This window comes from Lotus japonicus, chromosome 5 (assembly GCF_012489685.1).
Source record: "Lotus japonicus ecotype B-129 chromosome 5, LjGifu_v1.2".
Lineage (NCBI taxonomy): Eukaryota > Viridiplantae > Streptophyta > Magnoliopsida > Fabales > Fabaceae > Lotus > Lotus japonicus.
This window is the reverse complement of record NC_080045.1, coordinates 7,847,739-7,866,883: the sequence shown is the minus strand read 5'-3', so window position 1 is coordinate 7,866,883 and position 19,145 is coordinate 7,847,739. Positions and strand designations below refer to the sequence as shown.

Below are 19,145 nucleotides of genomic sequence, written 5' to 3'. Positions count from 1 at the left end.
ATGTACATACATCAATATCGAAAATGTAACTTATAATAATAAGAATATGAATAAATTATGATCGTTAAATTATACTCCTTCCATTACTTAATATAAGAACCAAGCAATCGCTTCACATCCTTTAAGAAATTTAGCTAATCTAAATAATTGTATTAAATTTGTTCTCAATTTATATCAAATTTTCAAAGTTACCCTCCACTCATTATTCTTAATTTCTATACATCACTAATGCTATAACAAGTGAAAAGAGAGAGAAATTCAATTAAATTGGGCATTCTTGTCAAAAAATAATTATTTTTCCACAAACTCTAAATTGGTTCTTATAAAAAGGACCAAAAACATTTTCTATTTGGTTCTTATAAATAGGAACGGAGGGAGTACTACCTTCATTCCTTATTAACTATCCACATTTTAAAAAAATTATTCATATATATATATATGTCCAGTTAGAATTTCAAGAAAGTGTTAAATGATGTTTTTCCAATAAATGTCCTTGCAAGAACAATAAATGAGGAAAGATAAAATGCATTCTAAAGGGTGAAATAGGAAAACAAATAATACTTTCATGAAAATTAACAAAATTAATTGCACTTCTTAATATGTGTGTTTCTTATCTCTCTGGACAGTTATATTGGAACGAATGCAGTATAAAGAATGGTCCAAACTTTACGTTACAGTAAGGTAGTATTGTTCTTCTTTTAAGAGAAGTTTTAATTACACTCCAGTTCTTTTTATTTTTTATAGGGTTGTCCAAATAACCTATAAGAAAGTTTGTGTTAAACTAATCGTCCAATCACATTAAAGATAAGTGAGTTTGGAATTTATATATCTTATTTATTAATTTGTTTATAAAAAATGACATTGGTTCCAATCACATTAAAGATAAGTGAGTTGGAATTTATATATCTTATTTATTAATTTGTTTATAAAAAATGTCATTGGTTCATTGAGTTGTGGGCTAGTAACCCACATGGATCATTTAGACAACCCTTTTTTAAAACACATACTCCTCTCCTATGAATGAAGTTTTAATTACACACTCATCCCATCTTATTTCAAAACCTACATTATCCGCTCTGAGCGATATATACTTGTTAGCACTTGGAGAGGCATGAGAAATAATACTTGTTAGCGCCTGGAGAGACACGGGAAATATTACTTATTAGTGCCGGAAGAGGAATGGAAAAGAATGCTTGTTAGTGCTTGACGAAGCATGGTAAAATAATACTTGCTAAGGAGAAGTTCTGAGAATCCTTTTAAGGAGAAGTCCTTGAGACTTGAATGATAGTAAAAAGTTTGGTGGATTCCAAGGACTAGAAGTAGCCCTATGACTTTGGTTGAACCAGGATAAAATATGTGTCTACATTGTTCGCTACCCTCTAAATCACTTATATTGTCTGCACTACATTCTTATAGAAGATGCACTCATCCAAAACACAATTTAACCCCCCTTGTTGTGTCTTTGTGGTCTTCCTCACTATCTCCAGTTAGTAAGATGTTTAAAGGGCCAGGTTCAGCTATGAAAAGCGAATGCCCTCGATGCCCTCATCCCTCCTTTTGACGTAAACTTGCCTCTATATTGCAATGAGACTCACATTCCTATTGAGAAGTTGTAATCTCCAAACCATGACATACGTTGGCCCATAAACCTGAGGTCTGAAGCAAAAATGGAATCTACAAATAATCGTATAACAAGTAGCAATCGTACCCCTACATAGGTCGTGGTTTGGACCATAGTAGTCAATCGCAGCAAATCGCGCCGCTATAGCGCCGTCACGTCGCGTTGCGGCCCCTCCCCGCGATTCTGAAACAATCGCGTCGCAGATCACCGTCGCGGCTGGAGCGGCGCAATTCGCGGCCCAAATCGCGGCCAATCGCACCAGATCGCGGCGCGACAGGGAGAAGAGAAGGGGAACTCGAGGAAAACCTAAATTGCCCTTGAAATTTTACAATTAGGTTAAACTTTGAGGGTACTTTTGGGATTTCGTTTTGAATAAATGAAACGCGCGTTTCACTTTCATAACTATTCATCTTCTTCTTTCTTCTGCGAATCTGATCATGGTGCGACCTCCTTCAGCCACCGTCGATGAGCACACATGGCCACAACACGACATCCGACAGCACCGTCCACCTCCGATCAGCCTATCTCCGGCGACCACTGGCCCTGTTTGGCTGTTTCCCTTTGGCCTCTATTCTGCTCTGGTTTTTTTTTTTCTTCTTTTTATTCCTCTATTTTTCTTTCCTTTCTTTTCCTCTTTAATTTTCTATTCTCAATCATTTCATTTTGCTACCCTTTGTTTCTCTCCTCTTCCAGCAGGGCATCTCTTCTCTATCATTTCATCATGTTATGAATTTTAAGTTATATTTATCATTTTTTAGTAATTATATATATGTATATGCTATTAAACTATAAATTATATAAAATAAAATTATATATGAAAAATCAGAATAGCGGTCATCCCGCTATGCGCTACCCCGCTATCCCACTTTTGGGGTTGGCCGCTCCGCGCCGCTATCCGAGATTGACTACTATGGTTTGGACATGAAAACTTCTCAATAGCAATGTAAGTCCCACTGGATGTGCCAATTTTGTGGTTCAAATGAATTTCGATCTAGGGGTTGTCGTATGAGTCGGCTGAGTAACAAGCGCAATGATTCCCTCAACAAGAGATTACTCGAAAAAGAAACTCAGTTCCTCAATGTAAATTCCTAAGATACTCCAAAAAGCTCTTAGAGACTACTATTGAGAGGTTGAAGATGGGGTTGATTTATTTGTTTGAAATGATGAGTTTTAATTGTCCTTTGTACAAATAATCCCTATTTATAGGGAGAATTCAACTAAATATAATCGTTGCTCAAGTATGCATGTAATCACTAACCTACATCCTAGACTCCATACAAACCACTACAAATTATGCGATGTTAATGTCTTCTCACTCCTAGTTAACCTAGCAGACTATTCTAACTGATCTTCCTATATTGGTTGGCTCCTAGTAACAAGTACTCCTATTTTAAAGGAAATGATCCATCTCCAATATTCGACGTGACAAAACCTAGATTCTTAGTATCACTATGAAAATACCTTTGTTTCCATGCTTAGGTTGACGTACTTATCAATTAATCAAGTCCAGATGCACAATTTTTGTTCTTTCGGCTAAGCTATCCATATCCAACGAACGGATGCCTCTTTGCCTCGGCTAACCCGTCTTTTCAACTAGCTTTATAGCCGTTGCGGTTTTTTTGCGTTCCAATTAAAGGCTTGCAGTACAAATGTTTTACTAAAGCTCAATGCCACAATTACACTTCTTACCACATGTATAAATATAGATTTGACAGTTCACTTTCATAAGTATAAATATTTTGCTATTTAAATACTTTTTAAAGACTTTGACATTCTCTTCTAATCTAAAAAATGACATGAGCGTCATAGTATTTTTTTTTTTTGCAAAAATACTGCTACCGTATTCCGCCAAATAGCTCTGTCATGAACATAACTATCGTCATTATAACGCTCAACCTACATCCATCATACAAAGATTGTAAGTTCTATTTTGTAAAGAACAAGTACTATTTACTATATTTGAATACTGTACTGCTGGATGGTTGGGGCCTTTGAGGTTTGGCATTATGAAGAGTGGGACAAAAACATTTTGGTGACTGCGAGAAGTAGGAATTAGAATTAGCACGCGAGGAAAGGTGGGGGGTTGTGGTGACATGTACACGAGGGCATAAAAGTGACACGCGGAGTACAACATTTGATATAGGTAATAGGTGTGATTGGGTCCAATTGGAAAGGTGGTGGGGACATTCACATTTTGGACATTTTTATTTTATTTTCAATGCGAGACCACCCATTAACTTATCTTTTAATTCACAAGGTTGTGGTCAAGCCAATCTTTGATAATACCACCCACAATGTATTATTCCTCTGTCTGTGGGGTGGTGGGAGTGGATGTGTACTATATACATACCTCAATTCATATCCAATCCAAATATCTCATCTGAAATGATTTGCTTTATTATCTTTAATAATGCTATTATTATTAATTTAAAAAATATTCAGAAAAGAAATTGTGCATTTTTCTCCAACATTTCTCTTGTTAATTAACAAGGTGACAAATATCACATTACTCCGACGTTTATACAAGGTGACAAATATCACATTAACAAGGTGACAAATATAACAAGGTGTTAAAAAATTGGCTAAAAAGCATTTTTGGCCCCTGATGTTTTAAGTTTGTGCAAATTCTGCCCCTATCTATTTTTGTCGATGTTTCTACCCCTCATGTTTTCAAACAGTGCACCGTAGGATTTAATTTGTATGCACCGACGTTTTTATATATGCATCCAATAACATCTCTTCATTTTCATTAAAAAATAATTTTAATTCAAACTTAATAATGATATGTTAAAAAATTAATGAATTCTAATTAAATGAAGGTGTAAAACACGTTTACACTGTCATTGCACATATAGTAATTAAACTCAATCTAATCAATGTTGAGGAAGAAACCATTTCCTATTGGTATCAGAAAGAGGGTAGTGGTTGCTTCTAGGAAAACCTCATGGTTGTGTTTGCACTTTTGTCTCCTTTATCACTGAGCGGTCATTTAGGGGCCTTAGCTAGTGATCTGGCATGTTTCCCTCTCGATGATGAAGATTATCCCTCATCATCTCACTTGCTGACCGTGACCCCTCAGGCCATATCTAGTATTAAGAGTTTTCCTCGATTTGGTGCCGTTTCCGCGGCCCGCACCAAAACAATGCTTTACCCCTAGATGCCCGGTCAACTTTTGCGCCTCAACGCATGGGTTTGAGTGGCATTTTACCCCTTAAGGAGGTGAGGGGATAGTTTAATTTGATATGTAACCTCGGTTGTATCCACATTCGGGGTTTGCGACTAAAAGGCAAAAACACTCAAAATGAGGGTTAAATAATATATATGGAAAATGGGACCAGTCACATGAACTATAAAATTGTCTACCTCTAGGAAGGATGCCATTGATTAGGCAGGATGCTTCTCCCTGTGATCGATATTTGCCCATAGAGCTTGCTTCCAGAGCTTCAGAAGAGTCGTTTGGCAAAGGGGCGGTAGATTTCTTAGCAAAGTTTGTCTTCTCGATTAGCGACAGGTCTGGTGATCCATGATCATCCTCCAACAAGTTTGGTGGAGGTCTTAGTGCATACGTGATTATTCGGGTGTCATGATTTTGAGAATGTAATTTTTCTATTTTCTTAGTCGCATTTTTCAAAAAAAATATTAATTGTATCTAACTAAATAGGCTCATAAGTTAGGTTTACAAAACGTTTTGATAAGACTGAGTCAATTTTTTTTTTTTGAAAAGCGATGAGTCTAACTTTTTAACTAAAGATTATTAAAATGACATTAACTTTATTTATTCTTAAGATTTTATTAGAGTCGTTTTGCGGGGGCTCATTTGGGGATGTGTAGCTGCTACGTTAAGGGTCGTTTGATACACCGTATTAGGCATGATAGTATAAGCTTATATAATACATTATGGACTTATCTACTGTTTGGTGGTCACTGTATTGTACAAGCTTATACATCAATCTCCTATTATATATAAAAATGGTGGATTATTTAATCCACTATAAAGATGATGGATAAGACGTGATAAATGTGCAATGTATAAGCTACTTGAATATATTTAATCAACCGCCACCACAATCATCCTCCACCACCACCGCCTCGACCACCACCACCACCACCGTTACTACCGCCACCACAATCACCCTCCACCACCACCGCCTCCACCACTACCACCACCGTCGTCGCTACCACTACCACCACCGTCGTCGCTACCACTACCACCACCACCGTCACTGCCACCACCACCGTCGTCGCCACCACAACCACCCTCCACCACCACCTCCATCACTACCACCACTGCCGCCACCGCCACCACTGACGTCGCCGCCCCCACCACGCTCTAGCTCCACCACCACTACTTCCACCACTACCGCCACCATCGTCGCCGCCACCACCATCCACCACCACCGCCTCCACCACTATCACCACCACCGTCGCTGCCACCACCACCACGCTCTAGTCATTGTTATTGCCACTACTACCACCACCACCACACTCGACCATCACTGCAATTGCTGCCGCCGCCACCACCACTCTCGCTGTTGCCACCACCATGCTCCACCACTGCCACCATCGTTGATACCTTCATGTCACCACTGTTGCCGCCCTACCCTCCGCCATCGCCGCCACCAACACCACCCTCCACCACCACTGTCACCACCACCCTCCACCACTGCCAACATCGCCACTACTACCGCTGCCGCCACCATCATTGCCACCACCATCACCTTCCAATACCACCACTACCACACTACCAGTGTCGCCACCAAATTATATAGTGTATGATCAAATGTTATATAATATTAAAATTTTTTCAGACCTTATCCTATCAGGTCTTATACTATCAAGCCTTATACTATACAGCGTACCAAACGAGTCATGAGTGTTTAGGAGTTACAAGACTTGTTCTTTCTGTCAACCTTAAGAGCTTTTACTCCTGGTTGGATTATTATTAATATTATTACTTTCATTTTCGAAAAAAAAAAAAAAACTTATTTAAACCTCATAGGCTAGGCCAAAGATCATAGCGAACGATCTACCTATTTTCATCCCGGATGAAATGTTACATTTAATTAACAAATTAAACATGCAAATGTTATATTCACAATAAATATCACGTGTCACATGTAGATCTTATGGGATAAACGAAAAGCCATTGTGGAATCATCACTTTGTAAAATCTATACATGGAGACGTGTTTACGTCTGGGTGAAGCATTCCTCAATGTAGAAAAAGGTCGGAACATGGAATGTGTCCTGTGTGGGCCCATCCAATTGTTGGAGTAGCAGAATGAGGAAGGGCAAACTCTTTTGTGGTTGAGTTGAGCGTGGGTTAACTCCACTAAGGGTTTTGTGGAGAATCCACTCTTCAAATTTGCATGTCATAGTGAGTACTTACTCACTTGTGTAGTGTCCTTATTCTTCATGATGAGCAGCTATTCTTTCATGTGCAGGAAAAGACTTGTTTTTTTTACCTCGTTGTGTTTAAAAGGACAAGAAAAGGATGACAATTGTGACTCATTTCTTTTATTATAGTGGTTCTGATCAAATTTCAATTAATTATCAGTTTACACGTTTAGGAAATAGTGATGGTGGAAAGGGTGGTGGTATGGTATAGATTATAGTAGTATGACGGCAACAAGATACTAACCTCGATGGTGGAGGTGAAGCCTTTTTATCATCAGGATAACAACCATCATAAGATAACAGTGCGAATGGTGGTGGAGAGTGTGGGAACGGTGTGTATTGTCAACTATTAATAAACTAAATAATAAATCAACACATTTAATTCAAAATTGCATCTTTATCCAAACTTGATTATTTTATGGTTATTTTGAAAAAGAATTTATATTTTCCATAAAAAAACCTTTGAGAACGGGCTAATCAACGAGACACTCAAAGGAAAACTCTCAAAAGGAAAGAAAGTAGAGACCAACACACAGCTATACAAAAGAGCTAAACAAACCACGAACGAAGGAAAAGTGCCAAAGCCTAAAAAAGGAAACCTTAATTTGAGCTAAAGCACTCAAACATGAGCTTACTAAGTTGCACAAAAAGAAAGACCACAAATTAAAAACCTCGAAAACAGGGACGCAAAACTCCACCAAGACTCTAAGAAGGGAGGAACACACACTTAACCCTTTCTCCAACCTGCAAATAGGTTCTAAGTCGATGATCCAAACCTCTTCCAAATAGCCACACCTTCTTCGCTCTAGTGAAATACTTTCTAGAAGAATCCACCTCTAAGGGAGGAGAGGTAACGAGGCACTAAAGACAGGTCGATCTCCTTCCCCTGCAAACCCACAAGATCATCATCAGCGGAGTATTCCCCGGTGCTCCATGGGCATTTTAGACATTACACTCAGGGTTTTTAGACTTTTTCCCTTCTCTCCTTCTCCCTCTTACTCTCCCTTCTCTGATCACTTCAATCATCTCTAACAACACCCTCTCATGGACTCTTTGTTTTCTCTAACCCCAAAACTCCGATCATTCAATTGCAACCCTCTTCACCCTCTTCTTCTTTCCACAAAATTTCACTTTAGACCCACTTCCATCTCTTCTCAATCTCCGTCAACCTCCAGTTCCAGACGAATCCCCAACTTGTCAGAGAGCTTGTTGCAAGCCTGAGAATTACAAAGCCAGAAACCAATCGTTACATTACTGCATAGAAAGAAAAAAAGAAAAATGGTGAATGGATTTGGGAATGGATGGTGCGACAGTCGGGGAAGTCGGAGATGCAGCTGGCGACGAGGAGCTCGCCGAGGGCATTGAAGGCGTCTTCGTCGTCGAGTCTGAAATTGAAGTCACCGTCGGCGAGGACGTTGACGATGTAATCGACGATTGGCTCATCAACGCCGATTATGTTTTCTCCAAAAACAAAATCTAACAACGCATTCAGAGCAAGGCCTCCGCTGCTCTTTCCTCTCCTATCGTTGTTGTCGCCGCCACCCTCCGCCTTCAGCGCTGGCAGGATCGCGACCCCGCCTCCGTCTCAATCTTCTTCCATGTTTCTTGCTTCAACCCAGATCTAACCAAAATCTCTTCAACCCAGATCTTGCTTCAACCCCTTTTCTATTTTCCATCACCACGTGGTCTTGTCTCTTTCTTCCTCCATATTGGCTCTCCCTGATCTCATCTATGTCTTTCACATGAATCTCTCTTTCTCTCGCAGTGTCTATCTTGCAGATGTGGTGGTGAAAACCCTGGTTCTTTTCTTAATCTCCTCTTTGTTTAGTTGAGGTTTGGGGTTTATGTTGTGGGTTTTGTTGGAGGTTGAGATGTGGATTTTGTAACGCCCCGATTTCTCGAGTGTCACATAGTAACCAAGCGTCATAGATTTCACAAGGAATTTTCATCGGTTAATTAATTAATCTTGAATTAATGACAAAGGTTCAATTTTACGAAATTCTTGAAACTTAACCTTTCCAAAAGCACGCGGAAAATAATCAACAGCGCAAAACTTCTACATTAAATAATCATCTGAAAGAGTATGAAACATGCGTCTGAAAACCAAGGTATATTACATCAAATTTAAATATTTCAAAATGAAAAGCAAAAGAAATAGTTCAATGCCCAACTCGGTACTCTCAACCCCAAAAGAAAGTGAATGTCTCTCAGCCCAACCCTACTCCTTAGCCTCTTCCTCTACCTCTTCTTCTTCTTCCGTAAAGTAGTCGTCATTTGGCAGTGGCTCGTTGGTGAACTCGCTCAACAGATGATTCCTTCGACCTCGATAGAGTTGGCCCTTCTGCTGATAGTACTGATCAACTGCCAGTCGAAAGACGCTCTAGGCCTTCAACTCGTCCTCATCTGGTTCTACATGTTCCAGGACTCTCCTTGTAGTGGTGGAAGTTCCTCCTCCTTCACCTCAACCTTCAGTAGGTCCTCGGGTTCCACTAGGGGTTCACTCGTCTCTATCGATGTCTTTTCAGATGGATCTGACTCCAACTCCGACTCCTGGTTAGAAGATTGCTCTAACTCCATAGTAGGTGTCTGGAAGCGGAAGGGCGAGAAGTGTGGGGGCGCAACTCCAAGCACTCTGCTTTTGAGAGAGTCCCCACGTTGTAATGTTAATACGTCGTCACTCTCTCGCGGTGTACTTTTATTTTATTATATTTTATTTTGTTATCTTCCTACCTCGATTATTTTCTTGGGTGCTACTCTGCTACTCGACACCAAGCGTGTGACTTTCACCTAAGCGTTGACTTCCAAAACCTGAATTAATAAGCGTAGCGGAACAATAAAGCGTAAGTGGTAATACTTAGGTTTGGGATAACACACTCCTACACAAATATATACATCACAACAAGTACACATCATCGCAGCGACTATATCGCAGAGTATGCCGCCACCTAAAACATACATCACTAAGCCAAACCGCACGGTTGTCATCAGAGTCCTACTAAGCTGAGCTCATCATACAAGGGTACCACAAAAATAGCTCAGCGGTCATAAGAGTACATCTTCATCAGAGAATAACAAAAAGACAGAACACATGATATCAACAGACACCATCACTAGCTCCTCCTCTAGTCGCTAGGCCCCACATCCCACCTACGGGGGCGTCCCTATCTCCTCCTCCTCGTGTCCCTACCGGGTACCTCCTTCACATGCCCATTCTCCACGGGCATGTCAGGCTGAGGCTCCGGTGGTGGTGGTACAGCTGCCAAAAGAGCGGCGAAGTTCGGCAAAGGTGGTAGGGGAGGCTCCTCCAAGATCTCCTGAGCTAGGAAGTGTGGGGGCATGATGAAACTGAACATCCGAGGAAAAGAAACTGGGTAACCAGGTACAGGGCTATTGGGATGGCGATACTAGAACGTCGACATCCCTACATATGTACAGATACCGGTGTGAGGGTCAATATACCATCCCTCCGGCGAGGAAAAGTCCGCTAGTATCATCTCAACTGGAAGGTCCATCTCCCTCAGCTATCTCTGTGTTATCTAGAAAAATAAAGCGTAAGGGTGAGCTACAGAACGACTTAGATATAAATCATATATAATATATCAGTCAGAAGTAAGGCAAATAATTATATTCGGTTAGCAATCAATCATCATCCTGCAACCACACACAATCACAGACAAATTACATAAGCAAATATGAGTTTATGCTATGCATGCCACCGTATCAACAAACACATATTACATATGATTGCTGGGCCCATTGGCTTCTCAAAGCCTCTCACTTCGGAACGTCACTCGGGAATATGGCGCCACCGGCCCACTCTTTACCGAGTCTGAATACCCTTTTAGAGTTTTCAAATTGCACTGCCACTCATGGTCTTACGTGCCACCTCAGGTATCTCGGGCATCCACACGGGTGCACATCCGGGGTCTCAGGTGGAAGTTGCCGCACGTTCCTACCTGCTCATGTTATGATGCATGAAAATTATTCAATCATCGTTCAACCATCTCCCTCTTATCCTGCCTGGAACCACACAAGGTTCGGTTACTCATATTTGAGTAATTATCTTGGAGGCATTCTGAATTCGTAATCGAACCATCACCTGGAATACCTGTTATTCAGTGATCAACAAAAAAAATATAGTTTCATGCATAAACGGTTTTATTATTACTCTATGCCATTATCACCTAATTATTTTCTAATCAATTTCTCCTAAATGCAAAATCCTTGTTTGAAACCTAAAGATAGATCTGTTGATCACTGAATAACTATTCCATGGTTCCTGCCACATAAATGCCTCCAAGACCCATTTCCCTGTATTTCTTTTCTCTGAGCCATAACCTGCACCTGTCTAATGCATCAATCAACCATACAAGTATCCAGCATTCACACACAACACCTGTATTAAAGTTACAACCATATCGAATAGCAATGATAATTAACAGCTAATTAAATATAATTAAACGCGATCCTCCTGCCAGAGAATCATATAATCATCATATCCTCGTAGCCTGTAAACTCCCCTTACCCAAAGGAAGTGAAGTGGATTGTTCCTGACCTGCAATATACACAATTCACAATACTTAAATTAACCACACAAACTTAAGTTCACTTAAGTCCAAATTAAGCTCTCTTTAAGTGATTTTAAAGGTCAAGTTTCAAGGTCATAACATAAACAAGCACTTAAACCATATATTCATTAATCTGATAGTCTAATGTGAGTCCATTAACATGTTCCAAATCTGTCCAGCTTTAGCACATAACGTAAAATGCTAAATTAAACCATGTTAAACCAATTTAAGCCCTTTTTGAAGTCATATAAAAATCAATCATCAAGGTCTGAACATGATTAGCCAATTAATCTCTGAAGTCAGGGGTTTTCAGACCATAATAAGGTCTCTTAATGCTGGTCCAAACCTGTCCAAACCTGCACACACCTTAATACAGCAACTTAACTCATTTTTATGTCAAATTTAAGCATTTTTAAGTTTGATTAATTATCAATAACTCATCTATCGACACAATCAACCAGCAATAGAGGATTTTAAGACCTTAGTGGGCTGTAAAATAGAGCTACCAGAGGCTCTAAACCTCTGGTTCGTGCTCCTCCTTCCCGTGTCATGAAAGAGAGCAAGGGAGGTGATGAACTTGTTCATCACACCCTCTTTTCCAGGTCTGTACCCACAAGCTGCATAAAACCATAATCTAGAACCTATTTCATGATCAATACATGTCCAGTAATGCAAAGAATGATTTAGAATACATTGGTCATGAAGGTAAGGACATGCATTTGAATTTTATAAAAGCTCTCTGTTCGTTAGGAAAGGCTTTGAATTTCGCAAAATAAACATCATATTCAGACTCAGAGCATCGAATAAAGTCAGGAGAAGGTCTTTTTACCGAATTCCAAGACGAACTCCGGCGAAGCTGGCCGGAGAAGATGGCGGTGTGCGGCGGCCGGTGCGGCGATGGAGCGAGCGGAGGGCAGGACTGGCTTCGTTTCCTCCTCACGAACACAGTGGAGGTAATCTCGTTAAGTGGGTATCAAAGAGTAGAGAGAGAGGCAGTTGCAGGTTTGAGAAGTTTGAGAGATGAAAGGAAAAGAGTGTGTGAGAGGGAGAGAGGAACATATTGAGTAGAGTAAGAGAGGAAGCTTCTGAATTGTGTGGAAAATTTTCCACCCAACACCTCTTTATATAGAGGGCCCAAGCTTATATGTCAAGCTTTATCCCACAATAGAACTCAAATCATAAAAATAGAGTTTTTGATCTTGTAGTATGAGTTTGTCCATTAAAATTTCATGCAAGCATATCACCATGTTCAGAAATATGATGAAGAGAAGTATGGTGATGTGAGGTTGAACAGTAGGATTAGGTGCTGCATTCACGTTTCAGTCCCTGAACTCTAGAACTTTTCAAATAAAAGTCCTTAAGTTCTTCCTTGTTTCAAACTTTAGTCCCTAAAGAAATTGCTAACTCAAAAATAAGGGCTTAAGTCATAAAAATATTATAAATAAATTCTGAATATATGTAAAATTATTTCTAACTATTATTTAATTATTCCTAAGCTAGTAGGTCTCAAAGTGGGATGTTACATTCACCCCTCCTTTTAAGAATTTCGTCCCCGAAATTCTCCATTAAGAGATTACCGAATAGTGAGGGGTACCGCTTCCTTGCGCTTTCTTCCAACTCCCAAGTTGCGTCTTGATTATCATCGCTCCAGGCTAGCTTCACCAGCGGAACCGTTCTCTTACGAAGTTGCTTTTCTCTCCTTTCGAGTATCTTCACTGGTTGAGTTGGGTAGGTGAGATTCTCCTCAAGCTCGATGTTGTCGGGTTCGATTACATGAGAAGAGTCAGGTAGGTATTTCCTTAATTGAGATATATGGAACACATCGTGGAAGTTTGATAATGAGGGAGGCAAGGCGATGCGATATGCTACTGCGCCAATCCTGTTAAGAATTTGATAAGGTCCAAGATATTTAGGAGTCAGCTTCTTAGAGTGTATGGATCTTCCAACTCCAGTGATAGGTGTGACTCGCAAAAAGACATGATCTCCTTCCTGAAATTCAAGTGGCTTGCGACGTTTATCATAGTAGGCTTTTTGTCGATCTTGTGCAATCCTCAGCTTCTCTCTGATGCTTCTAACTTTTTCTGTCATTTCTTGAAGTAGTTCAGGCTCGAGTGTGATCTTGTCCTCACCACTAAGCCAGCACAAAGGGGTTTTACACCTCCTTCCGTATAGAGCTTCGAATGGTGCCATACCCAAACTAGAGTGATAGCTGTTGTTGTAAGAGAACCGCTAACGGTAGAAAATCCTCCCAAGAGCCTTTGTAGTCTAGCACACATGCTCGCAACATATCTTCCAGTGTTTGTATTGTCCTCTCAGATTGTCCGTCTGACTGAGGATGGTAAGCAGAACTCAAACTGAGTCTAGTCCCCAATGCATCATGTAAACTTTCTCAAAATTTAGACACAAATCTGGGATCTCGATCAGAAACAATATTAGCAGGTACTCCATGTAACCTGACGATCTCCTTCACATAAATTCTTGCTAACTTCTCTAATGGAAAGGTCATGTTCACTGCTATGAAGTGTGCACTCTTGGTTAAGCGATCCACGATTACCCAAATTGCATCATGTCCAGTAATAGTCCTGGGTAGTCCTGAGACAAAGTCCATGGAAATTCCTTCCCACTTCCACTCAGGTATTGACAGAGGTTGTAAGCTTCCAGAAGGTTTCTGATGCTCCGCTTTTACTTTCTGACACGTCAGACAGGACGTCACCTTCTTCATGATGTCCTTCTTCATTCCGGGCCACCAAAACATATTCTTCAAATCTTGATACATCTTGGTGGTGCCGGGGTGTATGCTGAAATCACTCTTGTGTCCCTCTTCAAGAATCTGTTGCCTTAGCTCTCCACCTTCAGGAATGCATAATCTCCCTTGTTATCTCCAAAGACCGTCAGAACCCTTGAGAAAATCAGGTTTGCTCATGTTGTCTCTCCCATGTGCTTCCTTCTGTAAATTCTCATCTCGCGCTTGCTCCTTTTTAACTTCTTCTATGAACTCATTGGTGAGAGTCAGGGTCCCAAGTCTCGTTCCCTGTGGTAAAGTCTCCATGATGAGGTTCATATCTCTGAATTTTTCTATCAACTCTGTTTCTTCAATCATCAATCTTGCCGCGTGTAAACTCTTTCGACTCAACGCATCAGCCACCACATTAGCTTTTCCCGGGTGGTATTGTAACTTGAAATCATAGTCTTCAAGGAATTCCATCCATCGGCGTTGTCTCATGTTGAGAGTCTTCTGATCAAACAAGTATTTTAAGCTCTGATGGTCACTGTATATAGTGAATCTTACACCATACAGATAATGTCTCCAGATCTTCAAAGCGAAAACCACCGCTGCTAGCTCCATGTCATGAGTTGGGTAGTTTTGCTCGGGAGGTCGTAGTTGCCGTGAGGCGTAGGCTACAACCTTCCGTTCCTGCATTAGCACGCACCCCAAACCAAATTTCGAGGCGTCACAGTACACATCATAGTCCTTTGAGGGATCTGGTAAGGTCAACACCGGTGCTTTAGTTAGTCGCTCCTTCAAGGTCTGGAAGCTCTGTTCACACTTCTCCGTCCAGACGAACGGGTGATCCTTCTTGGTCAGCTGAGTTAGTGGAGTAGCAATTTTAGAAAACCCTTCAATAAATCTTCGATAGTATCCAGCCAGCCCTAAGAAACTTCTTACTTCAGTGACAGTCTCCGGGACCTTCCATGAGTTCACAGCTTCTACTTTGGCAGGGTCTACAGCGATTCCGTCTCCGCTCACAACATGTCCCAGAAATTGAACTTGCTCTAGCCAGAACTCACATTTTGAGAGTTTGGCATACAGTTTCCGATCCTTCAAGACCTTCAATACGACCTGCAGATGTTCAACATGCTCTTCCTTGCTTTTGGAATAGATAAGTATGTCGTCTATAGAGACTATCACAAACTTATCTAGGTAGGGATGGAAGATCATGTTCATATAATCCATGAAAATTGCAGGAGCGTTGGTCACCCCGAACGGCATCACCAAATATTCATAGTGCCCGTACCGAGTCCGAAAGGCTGTCTTCTGCACGTCGTCTACTTTAACTCTGATTTGGTGGTAACCGGACCGCAAATCAATTTTGGAGAAGACTCTGGCTCCCTTCAATTGATCCATGAGATCATCGATTCGAGGTAAAGGGTACCTATTTTTAATGGTAACTTTATTGAGTTGACGATAGTCAACACACAAACGCATGCTTCCGTCCTTCTTCTTCACAAGCAATACCGGAGCTCCCCATGGCGATACACTGGGACGGATGAACCCTTTGGACAATAACTCTTCAACTTGTTTCTTTATTTCAGCAAGCTCAAAGGGTGACATGCGATAAGGTGCTGCAGAAATTGGTGCTGTTCCAGGAATCACATCAATAGCAAACTCCACTTCCCATTCTGGTGGAAGTTCTGTCATATCTTCAGGAAAAACTTCTGGAAATTCTCGTACAACGGGAATGTCTTCCATGGCTGGTCGCTTGGTTCCTTCTGAAGAGAAGAGAATTAAGTATGCTGAGGGTTTCTTCTCAGGTAAAGAGGCGGTCTGCTTCTCCTTGTACTTTTGGAGGAATATGGGGACTCTTAGCCGACAATCCAACAATACATTATTGATGGAAAGCCAATTCATGCCCAGAATAATGTCTAGACCTTCTAAAGGTAGACAGACAAGATAAGTAATGTATTCCCTGTTCTCTATCACCAAGGGACACTTCTTACATACAGAAGACGTGACTGCAGATTCCTTGGTAGGAGTGGTTACTACTAAGTCATAAGGTAATTGTGTTATAAGCAATTTTAGCGACTTAGCCCGCTCATGTGATATGAAGGAATGTGTCGCACCTGAATCGTACAAAACTACTAAAGGGATGTCGCAGAGGAAACACGTACCCTGTATCAAATCTTCAGAAGTATTGGCCTCTGCGCCGGTAATTGCAAAAACTTTACCCTTGTTCACAGTTCTCCCAGGTTTCTGAGCACTTGCTCCAGCAGAGTTTCTTGGTGCAGAAGTGGTGTTGGTACCTCCAGCAACGGGTGGCTTCAAGTTAGTCTGTCCTGATGTAGTTGTTGTAGTACAACTCCAAGATTTGTGTCCTTCATTTCCACACCGATAACAAGTCACATGGCTGTTAGGATTTGTTGGTCTTGCACCACCATAGTTTCTGTTTTGAAGTTCCCGTTTGTAGTTCCTAGGTGAATAAGGCTTCTTTCGTTCTTCTCTCCTCTTAGAAGTCTTGTTGAATTTTGAGCTTTTGTAGTACTCCCTCCGAGCTCGATCATTTTCTTCAAATATCCGGCATTTTTTCACCAGCACAGTAAAAGTGCGGATTTGCTGATGTCCAATTGCTGCCCTGATGTCAGGCCTCAAACCGCACTCAAAACGAATGCATTTGGAGGCGCCGTCAGCTGTTGTACCATAGTAAGGATGAAACTGACTCAATTCTTCAAAGCGAGCCGCATATTGTCCCACATACATCTCTCCTTGTTTGAGCTCCAAGAACTCGATCTCCTTTTTGCCTTTTACATCAGCAGGAAAGTATTTTTCAAGAAATGACTCCTTGAAGATGCTCCAAGTCAAGACTCCATCAGGTGGAGTGATTCTGTTTTTGGCGTGTACCCACCAGTTCCTAGCTTCTTCGTGAAACAAGTAAGAAGCATAAGTTAGCATCCTGTCCTCACTTGTAGGCAAGGACTCATAGATCTGCTCAATTTTACGGAGCCAACGGTTGGCACCTTCAGGGTCATAACCTCCGTCAAATAGAGGTGGATTTCGCTTAAGGAATTTGTCAATTCCTTTGTATACATCATCCTTTGCTGGTTGATTATGTTGTTCGGCTTTGGCAGCCTGATTAGCTAAGAAATTAGTCAGTTGGCGTAAAGCTTCCGCCATGTCGTTATCCATTTTCCTGAAATGCAACTAAATTAGTAAACAATCATACACAAATAAATTCATAGAAAATAATCAAGTATACATAACAGGTAATCAAACACATTAATCATCGAAGCATACAAATAAAGTTAGTCTTCCGTAGAGTTTCTGAGTTCCACAGTTGAGGAACTTGAAGCTCTGATACCAAACCTGTGGGGGCGCAACTCCAAGCACTCTGCTTTTGAGAGAGTCCCCACGTTGTAATGTTAATACGTCGTCACTCACTCGCGGTGTACTTTTATTTTATTTTATTTTATTTTATTTTATTCTGTTATCTTCCTACCTCGATTATCCTCTTGGGTGCTACTCTGCTACTCGACACCAAGCGTGTGACTTTCACCTAAGCGTTGACTTCCAAAACCTGAATTAATAAGAGTAGCGGAACAATAAAGCGTAAGTGGTAATACTTAGGTTTGGGATAACACACTCCTACACAAATATATACATCACAACAAGTACACATCATCGCAGCGACTATATCGCAGAGTATGCTGCCACCTAAAACATACATCACTAAGCCAAACCGCACGGCTGTCATCAGAGTCCTACTAAGCTGAGCTCATCATACAAGGGTACCACAAAAATAGCTCAGCGGTCATAAGAGTACATCTTCATCAGAGAACAACAAAAAGACAGAACACATGATATCAACAGACACCATCACTAGCTCCTCCTCTAGTCGCTAGGCCCCACATCCCACCTACGGGGGCACCCCTCTCTCCTCCTCCTTGTGTCCCTACCGGGTACCTCCTTCACATGCCCAATCTCCACGGGCATGTCAGGCTGAGGCTCCGGTGGTGGTGGTACAGCTGCCAAAAGAGCGGTGAAGTTCGGCATAGGTGGTAGCGGAGGATCCTCCAAGATCTCCTGAGCTAGGAAGTGTGGGGGCATGATGAAACTGAACATCCGAGGAAAAGAAACTGGGTAAAAAGGTACAGGGCTATTGGGACGGCGATACCAGAACGTCGACATCCCTACATATGTACAGATACCGGTGTGAGGGTCAATATACCATCCCTCCGGCGAGGAAAAGTCCGCTAGTATCATCTCAACTGGAAGGTCCATCTCCCTCAGCTATCTCTGTGTTATCTAGAAAAATAAAGCGTAAGGGTGAGCTACAAAACGACTTAGATATAAATCATATATAATATATCAGTCAGAAGTAAGGAAGATAATTATATTCGGTTAGCAATCAATCATCATCCTGCAGCCACACACAATCACAGACAAATTACATAAGCAAATATGAGTTTATGCTATGCATGCCACCGTATCAACAAACACATATCACATATGATTGTTGGGCCCATTGGCTTCTCAAAGCCTCTCACTTCGGAACGTCACTCGGGAATATGCGCCACCGGCCCACTCTTTACCGAGTCTGAATACCCTTTTAGCGTTTTCAAATTGCACTGTCACTCATGGTCTTACGTGCCACCTCAGGTATCTCGGGCATCCACACCGGGTGCACATCCAGGGTCTCAGGTGGAAGTTGCCGCACGTTCCTACCTGCTCATGTTATGATGCATGAAAATTATTCAATCAACGTTCAACCATCTCCCCCTTATCCTGCCTGGAACCACACAAGGTTCGGTTACTCATATTTGAGTATTTATCTTGGAGGCATTTTG

The 19,145-nt window shown here is 41.2% G+C and overlaps 2 protein-coding genes across 2 annotated transcripts; both read right to left on the bottom strand.

Annotated features, from left to right (window-relative positions):
- Positions 1–13,091: 13,091 nt before the first annotated feature.
- LOC130719011 (uncharacterized) lies at positions 13,092–13,775 on the bottom strand. Its single transcript, XM_057569663.1, has one exon. It carries the CDS (start codon positions 13,773–13,775, stop codon positions 13,092–13,094), a length of 684 nt encoding a protein of 227 aa, XP_057425646.1.
- Positions 13,776–14,460: 685 nt separating this feature from the next.
- On the bottom strand, positions 14,461–18,405 carry LOC130719010 (uncharacterized). The gene is made up of 2 exons (XM_057569662.1): positions 18,262–18,405; positions 14,461–17,502 (listed from the first exon to the last, which is right to left on the bottom strand). The coding sequence occupies exons 1-2, from the start codon at positions 18,403–18,405 to the stop codon at positions 14,461–14,463; spliced, it is 3,186 nt and encodes a 1,061-aa protein (XP_057425645.1).
- Between the last annotated feature and the right edge of the window lie 740 nt (positions 18,406–19,145).